General features: G+C 58.9%; 1 protein-coding gene across 1 annotated transcript in view; it reads left to right on the top strand.

Annotated features, from left to right (window-relative positions):
- The first annotated feature begins 692 nt into the window (after nt 1–692).
- Nucleotides 693–22145, top strand: part of TUBGCP2 (tubulin gamma complex associated protein 2) — a 47157-nt gene continuing 25704 nt past the window's right edge. The window contains exons 1-10 of the mRNA XM_054174738.1: nt 693–842; nt 3594–3722; nt 5751–5927; nt 7277–7436; nt 9337–9544; nt 11223–11422; nt 12373–12562; nt 13787–13932; nt 16670–16850; nt 21464–21644. Of these exons, the coding sequence (XP_054030713.1) occupies nt 693–842; nt 3594–3722; nt 5751–5927; nt 7277–7436; nt 9337–9544; nt 11223–11422; nt 12373–12562; nt 13787–13932; nt 16670–16850; nt 21464–21644 (1722 nt within the window). The remainder of the gene's footprint in view (nt 843–3593; nt 3723–5750; nt 5928–7276; nt 7437–9336; nt 9545–11222; nt 11423–12372; nt 12563–13786; nt 13933–16669; nt 16851–21463; nt 21645–22145) is intronic.

The raw sequence follows: 22145 nt of genomic DNA, 5'->3' as shown, positions 1-22145 counted from the left end.
CACAGACCTCATGGCTAGACCATGGCACCAAGTGCCACATCCAGTCCCCTCTTAAACACCTCCAGGGATGGGGACTCCACCACCTCCCTGGGCAGCACATCCCAATGGCTAACAACTCTCTCTGGGAAGAACTTTCTCCTCTCCTCCAGCCTAAACCTCCCCTGGCACAGCTCGAGACTGTGTCCTCTTGTTCTGGTGCTGGTTGCCTGGGAGAAGAGACCAACCCCCACCTGGCTACAACCTCCCTGCAGGGAGTTGGAGAGAGCAAGAAGGTCTCCCCTGAGCCTCCTCTTCTGCAGGCTAAGCAACCCCAGCTCCCTCAGCCTCTCCTCACAGGGCTGTGCTCAAGGCCTCTCCCCAGCCTTGTTGCCCTTCTCTGGACACCTTCAAGTCTCTCAATGTCCTTCCTAACCTGAGGAGCCCAGAACTGGACACAGGACTCAAGCACTCAAGTGTTCAAGCCCAGGCTGGCTGAGGCTCTGGGCAGCCTGCTCTGGTGTGTGCTGTCCCTGCCCACGGCAGCGGGGTTGGAACTGGATGATCCTTGTGGTCCCTTCCAACCCTCACTGATGCTATGATGCCGTGGAGGGTGTCCCTGCTGCGTGCAGGGGGTGGGCTGTGGAGGGGCCCTGCAGCCCCGGGCAGGGGGTGAGCGTGTTTGCCTGCCCCTGTGCAGCCCCGGGGCCGGCGGGATGAGCGAGTTCCGCATTCACCACGACGTCAACGAGCTGCTGAGCCTGCTGCGGCTGCGCGGCGGCGAGGGGGCCGAGCTCTACATCGACCTGCTGCAGAAGAACAGGACTCCCTATGTCACCACCACTGTCTCTGCACACAGTGCCAAGGTGAGCCTCCCCTCACGGCAGCACAGCACGGCAGAGCTGGGGAGGGGCCTCCGGAGAGCATCCAGCCCAGCCCCGCTGCCGGAGCAGGGCGATCAGGGCAGGACTTCCCATCAGGGGCAGTCCTTCAAGTCTTGCCTCAGCCAATCCTAACCGCAGGAGCTAAGGCTCTGCCTCCTTGGGAGCATCCCTGGCAGCAGTGGTGAGCAGGAAAGGGGCGAGAGAGCCCCAGGCTTCTACAGTAGATCACAGAATGACAGCATCACAGAGAGTTAGAGGTTGGAAGGGACCTCCAGAGATCATCACAGACTGCCAGGGCTGGAAGGGAGCTCAAGGCTCAGCCAGTGCCAACCCCCTGCCATGGGCAGGGACACCTCACACTGCAGCAGGTTGCTCACAGCCACCTCCAGCCTGGCTGCAAACACCTCCAGGCAGGAGGCTTCCACCACCTCCCTGGGCAACCTGGGCCAGGCTCTCACCACCCTCCTGGCCAACAACTTCTTCCTCACAGCCAATCTCAAGCTCCCCACTTCTCCTTTTGCTCCATCCCCCCCAGTCCTATCCCTCCCTCACCCCCTCCCAAGTCCCTCCCCAGCTTGCTTGCAGCCCCCTGCAGCTCCTGGCAGGCCACCAGAAGCTCTCCTGGGAGCCTTCTCCTCTCCAGACTGAGCTGCCCCACTGACATCCAGCCCAGCCCCCTGCCAGAGCAGGGCACCCAGGGCAGTCTGCACAGGAAAGCATCCAGGTGGGGTTGGAAAGTCCCCAGAGCAGGAGACTCCACAACCTCTCTGGGCAGCCTGCTCCAGGCCTCCAGCAGCCTCACACCAAAGGAGTTTCTCCTCCTCCTGTTGAGCTGAAAGCTTCTCTGTTCCAGTTTGCATCCATTGCTCCTTGGCTCATGGCTGTGCCCCAGCCAAAAGAGCTTGGCCCCCTCCCCTTGCCCCCCAGCCCTCAGCTCTTGACAGACATTGATCAGATCCCTCTCAGCCTTCTCCTCTCCACACTCAGCAGCCCCAGGGCTCTCAGCCTCTCTCCACAGGGCAGCTGCTCAAGTCCCCAAATCCTCCTCCTGGCTCTCCCTTGAGCTCTCCCCAGCAGGTCTCTGTCTCTCTGGCCCTGGGGAGCCCAGCACTGGCCACAGGATTGCAGCTGTGGTCTGAGCAGGGCAGAGCAGAGGGGGAGCAGAACCTCCCCAGCCCTGCTGGCCACACTTTGCTTGCTGCCCCCCAGGACCTCCTTGGCTCTCTTGGCCCTCAGGGCACATTGCTGTCCCATGCAGCCCTTGCTGTGTCATCACAGCTGAGCTTACAGTGGGACAGGCAGCAGGGCAGGAGGTGGCTTAGTTCTGTGGCAGTCCTTGACACAGAGGTTCCATCAGCTCTGAAAGTCACAGCCTTGCCTCAGGGGGATTCAAGAGCTTCAGTGAGATTTCTCCTGCTGATGTGATCTGCCTTTTCCTTACTCTGTGGTGAGGTAACTTGACTCCAAGCTGCCCCAGGGGAGGTGCAGACTGGAGTGAGGAGGTAGCAGCCTCTTCTCCTTGTGCTGCAAGTGCTCCCTGCTGGCTCCTGCTGAGCTTCTCCTCCCCCAGCACCCCCAAGGCCTTTCCTCCAGGGCTGCTCTCCAGCCAGTCCCTGCCCAGCCTGGATTGGTGCCTGGGATTGCCCTGAGCCAGCTGCAGGACCTTGCCCTTGCTCTTGTTGAGCCTCCTGAGCTTGGCTTGGGCCCAGCTCTGCAGCCTGCCCAGGTGCCTCTGGATGTCATCCCTTCTCTCCAGCCTGTCTGCACTTCCATTTCCACTTTCCTATCCCATCCCATGCTGTGTGGAGTGCTTCCTTCAACTCCTTTGAGAAGGGTCACAGAGTCTGTCTCACTCCAGGTTTCCCCTGCAGCAGCTGGTGGCAGTGCCTGTGGAGCTTTCACTGCCTCTCAGAGCAGGGTGTGTGCACACCCCACCACCTCCATTGCTCTGCCCTGGGCTCAGGCCAGTTCATGGAGGTCTCTCTTGGCTAGTGGAGCCTTCAGAGGAGCCCCTGTGTCCAGAGGTGGCTTCAGCAATGCCAAAGCCCTGAATGAACTTACTGATAGAGGAGCTGCAGACCGAGCACCTGCAGCCCAGAGAAGGCTCCAGGCAGACCTCAGAGCAGCCTTGCAGTACTTAAAGAGGCTCCAAGAAGGCTGCAGAGAGACTGTTCCCAAAGGCCTGCAGGGACAGGAGCAGGGGCAATGGCTTCAAAGCAGAGCAGAGCAGATTGAGATTGGATGTGAGGAACAAGTTGTGCCCCAGGAGGCTGCTGGAACACTGCAGCAGGCTGCCCAGGGAGGTGGTTGAGGCTCCATGCCTGGAGCTATTCCAGGGGAGGCTGGCCAGGGCTCTGGGCAGCCTGATCCAGTGGAGGATGTCCCTGCTGAGTGCAGGGGGCTGGCCTGGCTGAGCTCTGGAGCTCCCTTCCAGTCTGCACTATTGTATGCTTCTATGAAAGTGAGTCCTGCTCTGCTTCCCTTCATCTTTCCTCCCCTGCAGTCCCTTCTCCAGCAGCTGAAGTGCCAGCACCACCACTCTCCTCCACCATAACTGCTGGTAGAAGGCCAATGCTGCAGCATTGCCTCCAGAAGCCATTCCCTGAAGCACCTGGGCAGCAGCCTGCACCTTGCCTCTTGTCCTCTCCCAAGGCCTCTCTTATTCTCCTCTTGCTTTGGCTGCTGTGGTGGTGATGCCCACCAAGCCCTTGGCCTTGCTGTGCTGTTTTGCAGGTGAAGATAGCAGAGTTCTCCAGAACTCCTGAGGAGTTTTTAAAGAAGTATGATGAGCTGAAGTCTAAAAACACAAGGCACCTGGATTCTTTAGTTTACCTGCTGTCAAAACTCACAGAAGACAAAGAGGTTGGTTTCTCCTTTGGCCTACCTGGGTGTCTTACCACAGAGCCACAGAGCCATCCAGGGAGGCAAAGCCCCTCAGGGTCACCAAGTCCAACCACTGACCCTACCCTGCAAGGGTCACCCCTAACCCACAGCCCCAAGCACCACAGCCAAAGCACCCTGAAACACCTCCAGGCTTGGGGACTCCACCACCTCCCTGGGCAGCCTCTGCCAGGCTCTGACCACTCTTGCTGGGAAAAGCCTTTGTCTGGTGCCCAGTCTGAGCCTGCCCTGCTGCAGCCTGAGGCCATTGCCTCTTGTTCATCACCTGTGAGAAGAGAGCAGCAGCAACCTCTCCACCACCTCCTCTCAGGGAGCTGCAGAGAGCAGGCAGCTCTCCCCTCAGCCTCCTCTTCTCCACACTAACCATCCCCAGCTCCTTCAGCCTCTCCTCAGCAGATTTCTGCTGCAGGCCCTTCCCAGCTTCCTTGCCCTGCTCTGCCCTGGCTCCAGCACCTCCACCTCTCTCTTGCCTTGAGGAGCCCAACTCTGGGCACAGCACTGGAGCTGTGGCCTCAGCAGTGCCCAGCACAGGGGGACAGTGCCCTGCCTGCTCCTGCTGGGCACAGCATTGCTGCTCCCAGCCAGGATGCCAGTGGCTTTCTTGGCCAGCTGGGCACACTGCTGGCTCCTGTTGATCAGCACCCCCAGGTCCCTTTCTGCCAGCAGCTTCCCAGCCACACTGCCCCAAGCCTGCAGCTCCCCAGGGGGTTGTTGTGAGCCCAGTGCAGGACCTGGCCCTTGGCCCTGTTGGAGCTCATCCCTTGAACCCATGGACCCCATCCATCCCAGTCCCTCTGCAGAGCCTCCCTGCCCTGCTGCAGAGCAACCTCCACCTCCCTTGGTGTCCCCTGCAGCCCCACTGCTGGCACAGTCTATGGCTTCATCAAGGCCATCAGTGAAGATGCTCAACAGAAGTGGTCCCAGCAGTGAGCCTGAGGAGCACCACTTGTGCCCAGCCTCCAGCTGCAGTCACCTCCACTGAGCAGCACCCTCTGAGCCTGTGCAGTGCTGTACCCAGCAGAGCATTGCTCAGCCAAGCCCTGAGCAGCCTCTTGGGCCAGGAGGACTCTGTGGGGAACAGTGCCAAAGGCTTTTCCAAAGTCTAGGCAGCCAACAGCCTTTCCCTCAGCCAGCAGTTGGTCATCTGGGCACAGGAGGAGCTCAGGCCTGTCAGTGTTCAGCTGCTTTGAAGTGCAGCCTGCTTTGGGGTGGTCATGGTGCTGAAATCAGCTGGTAACCCCTCCCAGCTTCTGCTGCCATGCTGAAAACATTCCCCACCCCTGCACCTCTCTGGAGGAAAACCACAGAGACCTGGCAAGCTGGGGCAGATCCACAGATCCACAGGGGCAAGCTGGCTCTGATCCACACAACCCCCAGATTCCAGCCCTGGGAGGCTTGGAAGGGACCTCTGGGCATCCCCCAGCCCCAGGCCCTGCTCCAGCAGGGCACCCCCAGCAGCTTGCCCAGCAGCACAGTGCCCAGGGGGGGTTGGAAGCTCTCCACCCCAGGACACTCCACAACCTCTCTGGGCAGCCTGCTCCAGGCCTCCAGCAGCCTCACACCAAACAACTTTCTCCTCCTGCTCACATCCAACCTCCTGCCTGCCACTCTCTGCCCCTTGGCCTGGCCCTGGGCACCACTCAGCAGAGCCTGGCCCCAGCCTCTTGCCCCCCACAGCTCCTTTAGCTCTTGCTGAGCATTGCTCAGCTGCCCTCTGGGGCTGCTCTCCTGCAGGGTCTCAGCCCCAGGGCTCTCAGCCTTTGCCTGCTCCCAGAGCTGCTCCAGGCCCCTCAGCAGCTTTGCAGCCTGCCCTGGACTCTCTCCCAGCACTTCCCTGCCTCTGGAAGTGGGGAGCCCAGAGGTGGCCCCAGGAGTGCAGCTGTGGCCTCAGCCTCAGCAGAGCCCTCCCGTGTCTGTGTGGTGGTTTGTTTGCTGTGGTGTGTTGCTGACCAACCTTCACCCAGCCTTTCCTTTTGCTTGTGTGTGCAGACCCTCCAGTACTTGCAGCAGAATGCTAAGGAGAGGGCAGAGCTTGCAGCAGCTTCAGCAGCCAGTGGCAGCACAAGTTTCTCCCTGCCCACCTCTGCCTCCAAGATCTCCCTGCAGGAGCTGGAGGAGCTGCGCAAGCAGCTGGGCAGCGTGGCAGCCAGCTCCAGTGCCCAGCAGGTAATGTCCCTGGCCTGTCCTTGGGGCACCACAGCTTCCCCTCCTGCTCACATGCACAGGGCTTGGAGGGGCTGCTGGGGGCACAGCTGGGTGTGAGCTGGCACCCTGCACAGCCAGCCCCAGCCGTGCTGGCACTGCTCTGGGCTGCTTGGAGCTGGGTATGGGCAGGCTGAGGAGGGAGCCTGGGGGAACCTCCTGGGGCTCAAGGAGGCCAGGTACAAGGAACTGCATCTGATGGGGGCAGCCTCCAGTGTGGATGCAGGCTGGGGGTGCAGGGCTGGAGAGCAGCTCTGCAGAGAAGGCCTTGGGGGTGCTGGGGGTGCAGAGCTGGCCAGGAGCTGGCACCCAGCGCTGCCAGCCCAGCCCCAGCCTGGCCTGGGCTCAGCCCCAGCAGTGTGGGCAGCAGGGGCAGGAGGGGATTCTGCCCCTCTGCTGGGCTCTGCTCAGACCCCCAAGCAGTGCTGGGGCAGCTCTGGAGCCCTCAGCACAGCCCAGCCAGGGAGCTGCTGGAGCAGGGCCAGAGGAGGCCACAGCAGTGCTGGTAGGGCTGGAAGCCCTCTGCTGGGAGGCCAGGCTGGGAGAGTTGGCCTTGGGCAGCCTGCAGGGGAGAAGGCTTCAGGGAGACTTTAGAGCAGCCTCCCAGTATGTGAAGGGCTCCAGAAGAGCTGGGGGAGGACTTTCCCAAAGGCTGGGAGAGGCTGATGTGCTGGAAGTGTCCAGAGAAGGGCCAGGAGGAGGAGCAGAGGGCTGGAGCTGCTCTGCTCTGGAGACAGCCTGAGAGAGTTGGGCTTGTGCAGGCTGGAGAGGAGAAGGCTCCCAGGAGAGCTTCTGGTGGCCTGCCAGGAGCTGCAGGGGGCTGCAAGCAAGCTGGGGAGGGACTTTAGAGGGGGTGAGGGAGGGATAGGACTGGGGGGATGGAGCAAAAGGAGAAGAGGGGAGCTTGAGATTGGCTGTGAGGAAGAAGTTGTTCCCCAGGTGGGTGGTGAGGCACTGGCACAGGTTGACCTTCTGGTGGCCTTTCAGTGCTTCAAGAGGCTGAGCAGAAAGCTGGGGACAGCCTTTTGAGAAGGCTCTGTTGTGCCAGGACAAGGTGGGGGGAGGGGGGGATGGATTGGACTGCAAGAGGAAGACTTAGATAGAGAGAAGACAATTTGAGTGCTGGAGATGGTGAGACCATGAGCTAGGATGCCCAGAGAGGTGGTAGAAGCTCTACCCCAGGTTGTCTGGGACTCTGAGCCACCTGTTGCAGCCTGCAGGGGGGTTGGATGGGAGAGCTTTGGAGGTTCCCATCCAAGGCCAAGCTGTCTGTGGAGCTGAGGATCTCTTTCTCTCCTCTCTTTTGTCAACAGCCTCTGGAGCTGACGCGGAAAGCCCTCCGAGAGAGGCAGAGCAGGAAGAGCTCTGGGCAGCCCATCCCAGTCTTCCCCTCCTGGGTGTATGAGAGACCTGCACTGATTGGGGATTTCTTGATTGGCCTGAGTTTAAGCACTGACACAACAGTGCCCATAGGTATGTGATGCACAGGGAAGCTCAGGCCTCTGTGGAGTCACAGAATGGTCTGGCTTGGAAAGGACCTCCAGAGGTCACAGCCTCACAGGATGGGAGGGGTTGGGAGGGAGCTCTGGAGAGCTTCCAGTGCAAGCCCCTGTCAGAGCAGGAGCAGAGAATCCAGCACAGGGCACACAGGAACACATCCAGACAGGGCTGCAAAGGCTCCACAGAAGGAGGCTCCACAACCTCTCTGGGCAGCCTGCTCCAGGCCTCTGGAAGCCTCCCAGGCAAGAAGTTCCTCCTCATGCTGAGCTGCAACCTCCTGGCCTGCACTTTCCATCCCTTGCCCCTTGGCCTATGGCAGGGCAGAGTGAGCAGAGCCTGGCCCTGGCCCTTCCTGCCTGACCCCCAGCCCTCAGCTCTTGAGAGACATTGCTCAGATCCCTCTCAGCCTTCTCCTCTCCACACTCAGCAGCCCCAGGGCTCTCAGCCTCTGCTCAGCAGCAGTGCTCCAGGCCCTTCAGCATCCTTGCAGCCCTCCCTTGGCCTCTCCCCAGCAGATCCCTGTCCCTCCTGAGCTGGGGAGCCCAGAGCTGGCTGCAAGATTGCAGCTGGGGCCTCAGCAGGGCAGAGCAGAGGGGGAGGAGAAGCTCCCTGGCTCTGCTGGCCACACTCTGCTGAGTGCAGCCCAGGAGCCCCTTGGCCTTCTTGGCCCCCAGGGCACATTGCTGTGCCCTGCAGAACTTGCTGCCCCCCAGCACTCCCAGGTGCTTCTCCTTGGGGCTGCTCTCCAGCAGATCCCCTCCCAGCCTGTGCTGCTGCAGGTTATTCTTCCTGCCCAGCTGCAGGGCTCTGCTCTCATCCTTGCTGACCCTCAGCAGTTTCCTCTCTGCCCAAAGCTCATCCAGGCCAACCCTGAACTCAGCAGGGACATCCTCCAATAGTTCAGGTTGCCCAGAGCCCTGCCCAGCCTCACCTTGGACATCTCCAGGGATGGGGTTTCAGCCACCACTCTGGGCAACCTGTTTGTGTTTCTTCAGAGGTGTCATTCAGGTTTCATGGCACTCAGAGGGAAAGCAAAACTTTGTTCCTTGCAATTTGCAGATGAAGAGTGGAGTTTAAAAAGCAAGCAAACAGCAAAAGGCCAAACCTGCATCACTCACAGAGTTCCTTCTGTGCCCTGTTTCAGCCCCACTGGTGATGCCTGGGTTTGAGTTTCCCATCCAGCCAGAGCTGGGCAGGCTGAGAGCTGGGCAGGGAGCAAGGTAATGAAAGCCACCAAGGGCAAGGGCAGGGTCTGGCAGCTGGGGAAGAAGAAGCCCAGGCAGCAGGAGAGGTTGGGCACTGAGCTGCTGGAGAGCAGGGAAGGGGACAAGGAGCTGGGGGTGGTGGGGGATGGGAGGCTGAGCAGGAGCCAGCAATGAGCTGTGGTGGCCAAGAAGGCCAAGGGCCTCCTGGGCTGCATGAGAAGGGCTGTGGGGAGGAGGTGAGAGAGGTTCTGCTGCCCCTCTGCTCTGCCCTGCTGAGGCCACAGCTGGAATCTTGTGTCCAGCTCTGGGCCCCACCTGGATGTGCTCCTGGGTGCCCTGCCCTGGCAGGGGGTTGGCCTGGAGGATCTCTGGAGGTCCCTTCCAATCCCTAATGCTCTCTGATTCTTTACCATGAGGCTGCTGGAACACTGCAGCAGGCTGCCCAGGGAGGTGGTTGAGGCTCCATGCCTGGAGCTGTTCCAGGGGAGGCTGGCCAGGGCTCTGGGCAACCTGATCCAGTGGAGGATGTCCCTGCTGAGTGCAGGGGGCTGGGCTGGCTGAGCTCTGGAGCTCCCTTCCAAGCCAGACTGTGTGCTGTGAATGGGCCCCCAGGCAGCACTGCAGCATGTTCTGACTGTGTCCTCTGCTTCCCTTCTCTCTGAGCACAGGAACTTTGCCCTTGCCATCTCAGGAGTCCATGATTGTGGAGGACTTGCTGTATGTTCTGATTGGTGTGGATGGGAGATACATCACAGCACAGCCCCTGGTGGGCAGGCAGAGCAGAGCCTTTGCAGTGGATCCCAACCTGGACTTGTCCATCAAAGAGCTGGTGACCAGGATTCTGCCTGTAGCAGCAAGTTACTCTGCTGTCACCAGGTACCAAGCTGCCCTTCAGCACAGGAGGATGTTCTCCCCTCCTGTGCCTCTGTGCCTGTGCAGATGCTGACTGCCAACCTGAGCTGTAACCTGTGGGGTTCTGAAAGCAGAGCAACCGCCTCTTGGGGTTGCTTTCAGCTGCAGTTTCTCTGCTGGGTTTCTCCTCTCTGCTGTCACTTCACTTCTCCATTGATCTCACCTTAGCTTTGGCCTATCCTGGGCCTCCTAGCAGTGATGGTGCAGCTAGGAGCTGTCAGGTTGTTTTAGCCCTTGTAAAGTAGGCTTCCCAGTTGGACTTAGAGAATCAGACAATTGTCAGGGCTGGAAGGGACCTCAAGGCTCAGGCAGTGCCAACCCCCTGCCATGGGCAGGGACACCTCACACTGCAGCAGGTTGCTCACAGCCACCTCCAGCCTGGCTGCAAACACCTCCAGGCAGGAGGCTTCCACCACCTCCCTGGGCAACCTGGGCCAGGCTCTCACCACCCTCCTGGGGAACAACTTCTTCCTCACAGCCAATCTCAAGCTCCCCACTTCTCCTTTGGCTCCATCCCCCCCAGTCCTATCCCTCCCTCACCCCTTCCCAAGTCCCTCCCCAGCTTGCTTGCAGCCCCCTGCAGCTCCTGGCAGGCCACCAGAAGCTCTCCTGGGAGCCTTCTCCTCTCCAGCCTGCACAAGCCCAACTCTCTCAGGCTGTCTGCAGAGCAGAGCAGCTCCAGCCCTCTGCTCCTCCTCCTGGCCCTTCTCTGGACCCCTTCCAGCCCCTCCAGAGCCTTCCTGTGCTGGGGGCTCCAGACCTGGCCCCAGAGCTGCAGCTGTGGTCTCAGCAGAGTGGAGCAGAGGGGCAGAATCCCCTCCCTGGCCCTGCTGGCCACACTTCTCTTGCTGCAGCCCAGGCTCTGCTTGGAGCTTTCTTGGAGCCCCCTGCAGATCCTGGAAGGCCACAGTCATGCCTGGAAGGTCACAGCCAGGTCTGAAAGGCATTCCTGTGAGAAGAGACCAGCACCAACCTCTCCACAACCTCCTTTCAAGCAGTTGTAGAGAGCAATGAGGTCTCCCCTCAGCCTCTTACTCCTCTTCTTCTGTGTACATGGTGGCTCTGCACATAATTTCAGTTCCTCTGCACTCTGAGAGGAAACAGCAGCCTGGAGAAGAGAAGGCTCCAGGCAGACCTCAGAGCAGCCTGCCAGGACCTGAAGAGGCTCCAAGAAGGCTGCAGAGAGACTGTTGCCAAAGGCCTGCAGGGACAGGAGCAGGGGCAATGGCTTCAAAGCAGAGCAGAGCAGATTGAGATTGGATGTGAGGAACAAGATGTGCCCCAGGAGGCTGCTGGAACACTGCAGCAGGCTGCCCAGGGAGGTGGTTGAGGCTCCATGCCTGGAGATGTTCCAGGGGAGGCTGGCCAGGGCTCTGGGCAACCTGATCCAGTGGAGGATGTCCCTGCTGAGTGCAGAGGGTTAGCCTGGCTGAGCTCTGGAGCTCCCTTCCAGCCTGGACCGTTCATGATCTTCCCTCCCTGCTCTGCCCTGGGTGGTGGGAAACAGGCAGGGGAGGACACGGACGAGGTGTGGGACTCCAGCACACCCCAGACATTGTGCTGAAGATCAGCTTCCTGGAAGTGGAGGAACTCTGCCTCCCCTCCAAGGTTTTCCCATCTTGCTTCCTGTCTTTGCTGCCAGGTTTATAGAGGAGAAGTCCTCCTTCGAGTACGGGCAGGTGAACCACGCGCTGGCGGCGGCCATGCGCACCCTGCTCAAGGAGTACATGATCCTCATCACCCAGCTGGAGCACCTCCAGAGGCAGGGCCTCCTCTCCCTCCAGAAGCTCTGGTTCTACATCCAGCCCACCATGAGGACCCTGGAGATCCTGGCTTCACTTGGTAAGTCGGTAAGGCAGGCTGGACAGTCCTCAGCAGTGGAGGTCGAGCGAGGTGATTCTCCCTCACCGCTCTGCTCTGGGCAGCGTCCTGCAGCTGGCTCAGGGCAAGCCCAGGCACCAATCCAGGCTGGGCAGGGACTGGCTGGAGAGCAGCCCTGGGATCCCAAGTCCCTCCCCAGCTTGCTTGCAGCCCCCTTCTGGTACTGGAAGATTCTTACCCTATAAATCTTTATAAACATGAAAGAGGGCACCTCTCAGGCTCCTCCTCTGCAAGCTCCAGAGCCCTCAGCTCCCTCAGGCTCTGCTCCTGAGGAAGATCTTCCACTGCCTGCAGCAGCTCTGTGCCTCTGCCATGGACTCTCTCAAGCACTTCCCTGAGCTCCTTCCTGACCTGAGGGGCCCAGAACTGGACACAAGATTCCAGCTGTGGCCTCAGCAGGGCAGAGCAGAGGGGCAGCAGAACCTCTCTCACCTCCTCCCCACAGCCCTTCTCATGCAGCCCAGGAGGCCCTTGGCCTTCTTGGCCACCACAGCTCATTGCTGGCTCCTGCTCAGCCTCCCATCCCCCAGCACCCCCAGCTCCTTGTCCCCTTCCCTGCTCTCCAGCAGCTCAGTGCCCAACCTCTCCTGCTGCCTGGGCTTCTTCTTCCCCAGCTGCCAGACCCTGCCCTTGCCCTTGGTGGCTTTCATTGCCTTGCTCCCTGCCCAGCTCTCAGCCTGCCCAGCTCTGGCTGGCAGCACAGCCTGAGGGCTGTCACCACTGCTGCCAGGTTGGTGCCAGCAGCAAACCTGCTGCCAGTGCCCTCTGTGCCCTCAGCCAGGTCATTGAGGAAGAGACTGAAGAGCTCTGGTCCCAGGGCTGAGCCCCGAGGGCCTGCTCATCAACTGCTACATTCATTTCAGTTCCCCTGTGGCAGCTTTGTGCCTTCTCTCTGTGTGTTTTGCTCTTAGCTACCTCTGTGGATAAAGGTGAGTGCCTGGGAGGATCAACCCTGAGCTTACTCCACGACAAGACCTTCAATTACACAGGGGACAGCCAGGCCCAGGAGCTGTGCCTGTATTTAACCAAGGCAGCCAGTGTGCCTTACTTTGAAATCCTGGAGAAGTGGATCTACAGAGGCATCATCAATGACCCCTACAGGTAAAGGGCAGCTGGGCAGTGACAGTGAAGTGCACAAGGGGAGAAATAGCTTGGGTGAAGACCTCACCTTCTGCTTTCTGAGTGCACCTATCATGGACTCATAGAATCATCAGCTAGGTTGGAAAAGATCTCTGAGATCATCAGGTCCAACCTATGGCCTAATCCCTAACACCTCCTGACAACTAAACCATGGCTCCAAGTGCCACATCCAAGCCTTTTGTGAACACCTCCAGGGATGGGGACTCCACCACCTCCCTGGGCAGCACATCCCGAGGGCCAATCTCTCTGTCTGGGAGGAATTTCTTCCTCACCTCCAGCCTAAACCTCCCCTGGCACAGCTTGAGACTGTGTCCTCTTGTTCTGGTGCTGGCTGCCTGGGAGAAGAGACCAACCCCCACCTGGCTCCAACCTCCCTGCAGGGAGTTGCAGAGAGCAAGAAGGTCTCCCCTGAGCCTCCTCTTCTGCAGGCTAAGCAACCCCAGCTCCCTCAGCCTCTCCTCACAGGGCTGTGCCCCAGACCCCTCCCCAGCTTTGTTGCCCTTCTCTGGACACCTTCCAGCAGCTCAACCTCTTTCCTAACCTGAGGAGCCCAGAGCTGGACACAGGACTCAAGGTGTGGCCTAAGCAGTGCTGAGCACAGGGCACAAGGACTTCCCTGCTCCTGCTGGCCACACTCTGCCTGCTGCAGGCCAGGATGCCCTTGGCCTTCTTGGCCCCCTGGGCACACTGCTGGCTCCTGTTCAGCTGCTGTCCACCACCACCCCCAGGTCCCACTCTGCCTGGCTGCTCTCAGCCACTCTGATCCCACCTCCCTGGGCAGCACATCCCAGTAGCCAGTCTCTCTTCTGGGAAGAACTTTCTCCTCACCTCCAGCCTAAACCTCCCCTGGCACAGCTTGAGACTGTGTCCTCTTGTTCTGGTGCTGGGGGCCTGGGAGAAGAGACCAACCCCCACCTGGCTACAACCTCCCTGCAGGGAGTTGCAGAGAGCAAGAAGGTCTCCCCTGAGCCTCCTCTTCTGCAGGCTAAGCAACCCCAGCTCCCTCAGCCTCTCCTCACAGGGCTGTGCCCCAGACCCCTCCCCAGCTCTGTTGCCCTTCTCTGGACACCTTCCTTTCCCAGGTCAGCAAGAGGGGAGGAGGGAGGAACAATAATGACACAGCAAAAGCAATCTCATCCTCCTGGTGCCCCTTCCTGCTTCTCACCATCTCTTTCAACTGCTCAGTGAGTTCATGGTGGAGGAGCATGAGCTGCAGAAGGAGAAGATTCAGGAGGACTACAATGACAAGTACTGGGACCAGAGGTACACTGTGGTCCAGCAGCAGATTCCCTCCTTCCTGCAGAAGATGGCTGACAAAATCCTCAGCACAGGTAGGCCAAGAGGGGCTGCTGGTGGGAGAGGAAGCCTGAGGCCAGCACTGGCATCCTGGGGGTGTGAAGAGCAAGGCAGTGGCAGCCTGCTTTCCCAGTTTGTGGGGTTCTCCAGCTGAACTTCTTGGGGGCACAGAGGAATTGCCTTGGAATAGAACCCCAGAGCCTAGAAATCAAAACAGCCTGTGGGAGGAGGAGCCCAGCACTAGGAGGAGGCAGGGAAGGAGTGGGGGTGCTGGGTGACAGTTGGCTGAACATAAGCCAGAAATGTGCTCAGGTGGCCAAGAAGGCCAGAGGCAGGCTCACAGGCTCAGAGGATGTGAGTGGTTGGCAGGGAGCTCTGGAGAGCTTCCAGTGCCAGCCCCTGCCAGAGCAGGAGCAGAGAACCCAGCACAGGGCACACAGGAACACATCCAGACAGGGCTGCAAAGGCTCCACAGAAGGAGACTCCACAACCTCTCTGGGCAGCCTGCTCCAGGCCTCTGGGAGCCTCCCAGGCAAGAAGTTCCTCCTCATGCTGAGCTGCAACCTCCTGGCCTGCACTTTCCATCCCTTGCCCCTTGGCCTATGGCAGGGCACAGTGAGCAGAGCCTGGCCCTGGCCCTTCCTGCCTGACCCCCAGCCCTCAGCTCTTGAGAGACATTGCTCAGATCCCTCTCAGCCTTCTCCTCTCCACACTCAGCAGCCCCAGGGCTCTCAGCCTCTGCTCAGCAGCAGTGCTCCAGGCCCTTCAGCATCCTTGCAGCCCTCCCTTGGCCTCTCCCCAGCAGATCCCTGTCCCTCCTGAGCTGGGGAGCCCAGAGCTGGCTGCAAGATTGCAGCTGGGGCCTCAGCAGGGCAGAGCAGAGGGGGAGGAGAAGCTCCCTGGCTCTGCTGGCCACACTCTGCTGAGTGCAGCCCAGGAGCCCATCCTGGCTTGGATCAGGACCAGGGTGGGCAGCAGGGCCAGGAGGTGACCTTCCCCCTGTGCCACACCTTGAGTGCTGGGTTCAGCTCTGGGTTGAGGGCTGGAGCCTGTCCAGGGAAGGGCAACAGAGCTGCAGGAGGTCCTGGAGCCCCTGGGCTGTGAGGAGAGGCTGAGGGAGCTGGGGGTGTTCAGGCTGGAGAAGAGGAGGCTGAGGGAGACCTCCTTGCCCTCTGCAGCTCCCTGCAGGGAGGTTGGAGTCAGGAGGGGGCATCCTTGGTGTCCAGCAGCAGGAGCAGAGGCAATGGCTCCAAGCTGCCCCAGGGGAGGCTCAGGCTGGAGCTCAGCAAAGATTCCTGCCCTGGAAGGGCTCTCAGCCATTGGAGTGTTGTGCCCAGGGCAGTGCTGCAGTCCCCATCCCTGGGGGTGTTCCAGCAGTGTGTGGAGCTGGTGCTTAGGGACAGGGTTTGGTGCTGAGCCTGCAGTGCTGGCTGGAGGGCTGGGGCTGGGGGAGCCTGGAGGGCTCTGCCCAAGGGAAGTTTTCAGTGATTCAGTGATTCTGGCTGCTGCCTTCCTGCTCTGTTGCATTGCTACACTTCTCTAGCAGCTTTTCTAGGTGGAGCTGGACAGGTTCTGAGTTTCACTTGGTGCTTAAATCAAGCAGGCGACCTGATGGCTGATGCAGGCCAGGATGCCCTTGGCCTTCTTGGCCCCCTGGGCACACTGCTGGCTCCTGTTCAGCTGCTGTCCACCACCACCCCCAGGTCCCTCTCTGCCTGGCAGCTCTCAGCCACTCTGTCCCCAGCCTGTAGCACTGCCTGGGGTTGCTGTGGCCAAAGTGCAGCCCCTGGCACTGGGACTTGTTCAGTGCCATCCTGTTGGCCTCTGCCCATCTGCCCAGCCTGGCAAGGTCCCTCTGCAGAGCTCTCCTACCCTCTGACAGCTCAGCTCCTGCCCCCAGCTGGGTGTCAGCTGCAAACTTCCTGCTGATGGCCTCCATCCCCTCCTGCAGATCATCAATAAAGAGATTGAGCAGGCTGGGGCCCAGCACTGATCCCTGGGGCACACCACTGGTGCCTGGCTGCCAGCTGGCTGTGGCACCATTCACCACCACTCTCTGGGCTCAGCCTCCAGCCAGTTCCTAGCCCAGCTCAGAGAGCTGCTGCCCAGGCCAGGGGCTGAGAGCCTGGCCAGGAGCTTGCTAAGAAGGCTGCTGGGCCATGGCCAAGGCTCACTCCATGGACACTGCTCATCACCAACCACACCAACCCCCAGGGGAAGGCTGCAAAGCACTGAGCCACAGCTTCTCTTTAGCTTCAGTTCTGCCTCCTGTGTTTATTTCAGGCCCTCAAGAGCAGTGCTTCAGGTAGCTGCCCTCCTAAATGCAGCTCCTTCCCACTGAAGGCCCTTGCCTGCAGCCACAGAGGGCTCACCCCAGAGCTCTGAGCTGGCCAGAGAGACTGCTGCTGCCAGCAGGAGAAAATCATAGCCCCTGAGCCCTCTCCAGCTCAGAGAGCTGCTGCCCAAGCCCAGGGGCTGACAGCTTGGCCAGGAGTTTGTTGTGGGGGGATGGTGGCAAAGGCCTTGCTGCAGTCCAGGCAGACCTCACCCACAGCCTGCCCCACATCCAGCAGGCAGTGCCCTGGGCATGGAAGGAGCTCAGGTTGCTCAGGCAGGACCTGCCCCTCCTAACCCCATGCTCTGGGCCTGAGCCCTTTGCACTGAGTGTTAGCATTTCACAGCAGATCCTCCTCCTGGGGGCAGTGGTGTGGGGGTCTCCCTGGGGGCTGGGAGGGGCCAGGGCTTGTTCTTTGTTTGTTGGCTTGCTCCTAGGGAAGTACTTGAACGTGGTGCGGGAGTGTGGCCGAGACGTCACCTGCCCTGTGGCCAAGGAGGTCATCTACACTCTCAAGGAGAGAGCCTATGTGGAGCAAATAGAGAAAGCTTACAACTATGCCAGCAAAGTCCTTCTGGATTTCCTGATGGAGGAGAAAGAGCTGGTGGCTCACCTGAGGTTTGCTTTCCTTCCCTAAATGCCTGCTAACTGGGGTGGAATGGTGAGCAGCTTCTGAGGCTCAGCCTCTCTTCGTGGGATGCTGTTGTTGGGCTCCCTCTGCTTCCCATCAGAGAGGCTGGCCTGGGGAGCAATAATAGCTGTGGGGTTTTGTCCTGTAAAATCATCCTTGGGTTGGCTGGGCAGGGAAGGAGAATCACAGAATCAAGCAGGTTGGAAAAGAGACCTCAGAGATCATCAGGTCCAAACTATGACCTAGCACCCAACGCCTCCTGACAGCTAAACCATGGCTCCAAGGGCCACATCCAAGCCCCTCTTGAACACCTCCAGGGATGGGGACTCCACCACCTCCCTGGGCAGCACATCCCAAGGGCCAATCTCTCTGGCTGGGCAGAACTTTCTCCTCCCCTCCAGCCTAAATCTGAATCCAGCTGCTATCAGGTTGAAGCCATCCCCCTCCTCCTGTCCTTCCATACCTTTCTTAAAAGCCCCTCTCCAGCTCTCCTCTATCCCTATTCAGATCCTGGTTGGCTGCTCTGAGATCTCCCCAGAGCCTTCTCTTCTGCAGGCTGAACAGCCCCAACTCTCTCAGCCTTGTCTCCACAGCAGAGCTGCTCCAGCCCCCACATCATCCTTGTGGCCTTCCCTGGACCTGCTCTACCAGTTCCTTGTCTTTCTTACCTCTATCCTCTCTTTGATCAAGAAGAGTTTGATGTGAATAAGGAACACTTAGATACCAACCCTGTCACCAATCAAATGCCCTGGTTGCAGTGCATGCCAGCACAGGCAGAGCCCAGTGGGGCAATCCCAAGGTTGGGTTGGTTTGGTCTTCCCTTTGGAGTTAATTTTCATAAGCTGTGGATGTGATTGTTGGGACATATTCAGCTGACAGCAAGTTGCAAGCATGAGAGAGAGAGCTTGAGGTTCCTTTGTGTGGATGAGAAGAGAGAAGAGGAGAGAAGAAGAAGAGGAGAGAAGAAGAAGAGGAGAGAAGAAGAAGAGGAGAGGAGAAGAAGAGGAGAGGAGAAGAGAAGAAGAAGAGGAGAGGAGAAGAGAAGAGAAGGAGAGGAGAGGAGAAGAGAAGAGAAGGAGAGGAGAGGAAAAGAGAAGAGAAAAGAGAAGAAGAGAGGAGAAGAGAAGAGAGGAGGAGAGAGGAGAAGAGGAGAGGAGAAGAGAAGAGAAGAGGAGAGGAGAAGAGAAGAGGAGAGGAGAAGAGAAGAGAAAAGAAGAAGAGGAGAGGAGAAGAGAAAAGAAGAAGAGGAGAGGAGAAGAGAAAAGAAGAAGAGGAGAGGAGAAGAGAAAAGAAGAAGAGGAGAGGAGAAGAGAAAAGAAGAAGAGGAGAGGAGAAGAGAAGAGAGGAGAAGGGAAGAGAAAAGAAGAGGAGAGGAGATGAGAAGAGAAAAGAAGAGAAGAGAAGAGAAAAGAAGAAGAGGAGAAGAGAAGAGAAAAGAAGAAGAGGAGAAGAGAAGAGAAAAGAAGAAGAGGAGAAGAGAAGAGAAAAGAAGAAGAGGAGAAGAGAAGAGAAAAGAAGAAGAGGAGAAGAGAAGAGAAAAGAAGAAGAGGAGAAGAGAAGAGAAAAGAAGAAGAGGAGAAGAGAGGAGAAAAGAAGAAGAGGAGAAGAGAGGAGAAGAGGAGAGAAGAAGAGAGGAGAGAAGAGACCAGGTTGGAAGAGACCTTCACAATCATCGAGTCCAACCTATCATCCAACACCACCTCATCAACTAACCCATGGCACCAAGCACCCCATCAAGTCTCCTCCTGAACACCTCCAGGGATGGGGACTCCACCACCTCCCTGGGCAGCACATTCCCATGGGCAATCACTCTCTCTGTGTAGAACTTCCTCCTAACCTCCAGCCTAAACCTCCCCTGGCACAGCCTGAGACTGTGTCCTCTTGTTCTGGTGCTGGCTGCCTGGGAGAAGAGACCAACCTCTGCCTGGCTACAACCTCCCTTCAGGTAGTTGTAGAGAGCAATAAGGTCTCCCCTGAGCCTCCTCTTCTCCAGGCTAAGCAACCCCAGCTCCCTCAGTCTCACAGGGCTGTGCTCCAGACCCCTCCCCAGCCTTGTGCTCCAGGTGGTTGAGGCTCCATGCCTGGAGCTATCCCAGGGGAGGCTGGCCAGGGCTCTGGGCAGCCTGATCCAGTGGAGGATGTCCCTGCTGAGTGCAGGGGGTTGGCCTGGATGAGCTCTGGAGGTCCCTTCCAACCCCTAAGGTTGTGTGATCCTGTGAGGCTGCCCTTGGGAGGTGTAAGCTGGAGCAGTAGTGGCAGCTGAAGTGATGGTGTGGGATTGCTGGGGGCCTGCTTTGGCCTGGGTCTGGAAAAGTTGTGGCAGCACCAAGCACCTCCCTCCCTCCCCTGTTGTGTCCTCAGTTAAGCACTGAGGCTGCCAGGCCTGCCTCATGACTGGGGGATTTCTCTAGATTCAGGGCAGGGCTGAGTCAGGGAAGCCAGAGAAGGCTGAGCACCACCCAGGCCTCAGAGCCATCAGGAGGTTGTAGCCACATGGTGTTAGGGCTGCAGTGGTCCTGGCTGTGCCTCTGCAAACTGCAGTTACCACATGTGCTCTTCTGGCCAGGTGCTCAAAGGAAGCCTCAAACCCTCCTGTAAGCTGTTTGCAGTCCTGTGGCACACTGCAGCTGACTCTTCCTGGGGCCAAGGGGAAGTTAAAAGTTGATGCTCCAGCTGTGAGTGCTTAAAACAGCAGCACAGATACTGACAGGAAGGAGCCAAGGGGCACAAACAAGGACACAGCAGGGTCCACATGAACAGGAGAGCCAGGGAGCTGCTGGAGAGACACTGGAGGACCTGGAGCAGCTCTGGGAGGAGCAAAGGCTGAGAGCCCTGGGGCTGAGAGCCTGCAGGAGAGCAGCCCCAGAGGGCAGCTGAGCAATGCTCAGCAAGAGCTAAAGGAGCTGTGGGGGGCAAGAGGCTGGGGCCAGGCTCTGCTGAGTGGTGCCCAGGGCCAGGCCAAGGGGCACAGAGTGGCAGGCAGGAGGTTGGATGTGAGCAGGAGGAGAAAGTTGTTTGGTGTGAGGCTGCTGGAGGCCTGGAGCAGGCTGCCCAGAGAGATTGTGGAGTCACCTGGGGTGGAGAGCTTCCAACCCCCCCTGGGCATTGTGCTCCTTGAGGAGGCTGCTGTGGGTGCCCTGCTGGAGCAGGGGGGTTGGACTGGGGGCTCCCCAGAGGTCCATTCCAGCCCTCCCCATGCTGGAATTCCAGGGATTCCTTTAAGATGCTGCCTCTTGGATGTATCTGCCTGCCATGGAGGCTGGGGTGCTGGTCAGGACAGCAGGAAGAGCCTTCCCTCAGTAATGTGAATGCTTTGGGGTTTATTATTCATGAGGTGGGATGTTTTTTTCACTGAAGCCCTGATTTATCTGCTCAAAAGCAGACCCTGAGTGAAGAGGAAGGGAGGAGGGGATGTAGGTAAAAGATCAGCCTCAGGTGGATCACTGATGGCTGGCTGTGGTGGATGAGAAGGGAGATTCAGTGAGCAAATCCAGTGAGTGATGGAGTCACAGAGCTGTCAGGGCTGGAAGGGACCTCAAGGCTCCTCCAGTCCCAAGCCCCTGCCCTGGGCAGGGACAGCTCACACTGCAGCAGGTTGCTGCTCCTGCAGGTGTCCTGCAGATCCACTTAGGCCTTCAAAACCACAATCCAGGTTGCTTAGCCTGGAGAAGAGGAGGCTCAGGGGAGACCTTCTTGCTCTCTCCAACTCCCTGCAGGGAGGTTGTAGCCAGGTGGGGGTTGGTCTCTTCTCCCAGGCAGCCAGCACCAGAACAGGAGGACACAGTCTCAAGCTGTGCCAGGGGAGGTTTAGGCTGGAGGTGAGGAAGAAATTCCTCCCAGAAAGAGTAATTGGCCCTTGGGATGTGCTGCCCAGGGAGGTGGGATCAGAGTGGCTGAGAGCAGCCAGGCAGAAAAGGACCTGGGGGTGGTGGACAGCAGCTGAACAGGAGCCAGCAGTGTGCCCAGGGGGCCAAGAAGGCCAAGGGCATCCTGGCCTGCAGCAGGCAGAGTGTGGCCAGCAGGAGCAGGGAAGTCCTTGTGCCCTGTGCTCAGCACTGCTTAGGCCACACCTTGAGTCCTGTGTCCAGCTCTGGGCTCCTCAGGTTAGGAAAGAGGTTGAGCTGCTGGAAGGTGTCCAGAGAAGGGCAACAAAGCTGGGGAGGGGTCTGGGGCACAGCCCTGTGAGGAGAGGCTGAGGGAGCTGGGGTTGCTTAGCCTGCAGAAGAGGAGGCTCAGGGGAGACCTTCTTGCTCTCTGCAACTCCCTGCAGGGAGGTTGGAGCCAGGTGGGGGTTGGTCTCTTCTCCCAGGCAGCCAGCACCAGAACAAGAGGACACAGTCTCAAGCTGTGCCAGAGGAGGTTGAGGCTGGAGGTGAGGAGAAAGTTCTTCCCAGAGAGAGCTGTTAGCCATTGGAATTGTGCTGCCCAGGGAGGTGGTGGAGTCCCCATCCCTGCAGGTGTTCAGGAGGGGCTTGGATGTGGCACTTGGAGCCATGGGTTAGCTGTCAGGAGGTGCTGGGTGACAGCTTGGACCTGATGAGCTCTGAGGTCTTTTCCAACCTGGCTGATTCTGTGATTGTTTTGCTTTCCCCTTGAGCAGGTCTATAAAACACTATTTCCTGATGGACCAAGGGGACTTCTTTGTGCACTTCATGGACCTCACAGAGGAGGAGCTGAAGAAGCCTGTGGATGACATCATCACCACGAGGCTGGAGGCTCTGCTGGAGTTAGCCCTGCGCATGAGCACGGCCAACACAGACCCCTTCAAGGATGATTTAAAGGTGAGAGAGAGTGTGTCTGTGTGTCTGTGTCTCTGTGTGTGTGTGTGGAGAAGCAGAAGCTCACAGAATTACAGAATCAAGCAGGTTGGAAACAACCTCAGAGCTCATCAAGTCCAACCTGTCACCCAGCACCTCCTGACAGCTAAACCATGGCTCCAAGGGCCACATCCAATCCCCTCTTGAGCACCTCCAGGGATGGGGACTCCACCACCTCCCTGGGCAGCACATCCCAAGGGCTAACAGCTCTCTCTGGGAAGAACTTTCTCCTCACCTCCAGCCTAAACTTTCCCTGGCACAGCTGGAGACTGTGTCCTCTTGTTCTGGTGCTGGGTGCCTGGGAGAAGAGACCAACCCCCACTTGGCTATGACCTCCCTGCAGGGAGTTGGAGAGAGCAAGAAGGTCTCCCCTGAGCCTCCTCTTCTCCAGGCTAAGCAACCCCAGCTCCTTCAGCCTCTCCTCACAGGGCTGTGCCCCAGACCCCTCCCTAGCCTTGTGCCCCA

The sequence above is a fragment of the Dryobates pubescens genome, chromosome 30 (assembly GCF_014839835.1).
Source record: "Dryobates pubescens isolate bDryPub1 chromosome 30, bDryPub1.pri, whole genome shotgun sequence".
NCBI lineage: Eukaryota > Metazoa > Chordata > Aves > Piciformes > Picidae > Dryobates > Dryobates pubescens.
This window is presented reverse-complemented; position numbering and strand designations above follow the sequence as displayed.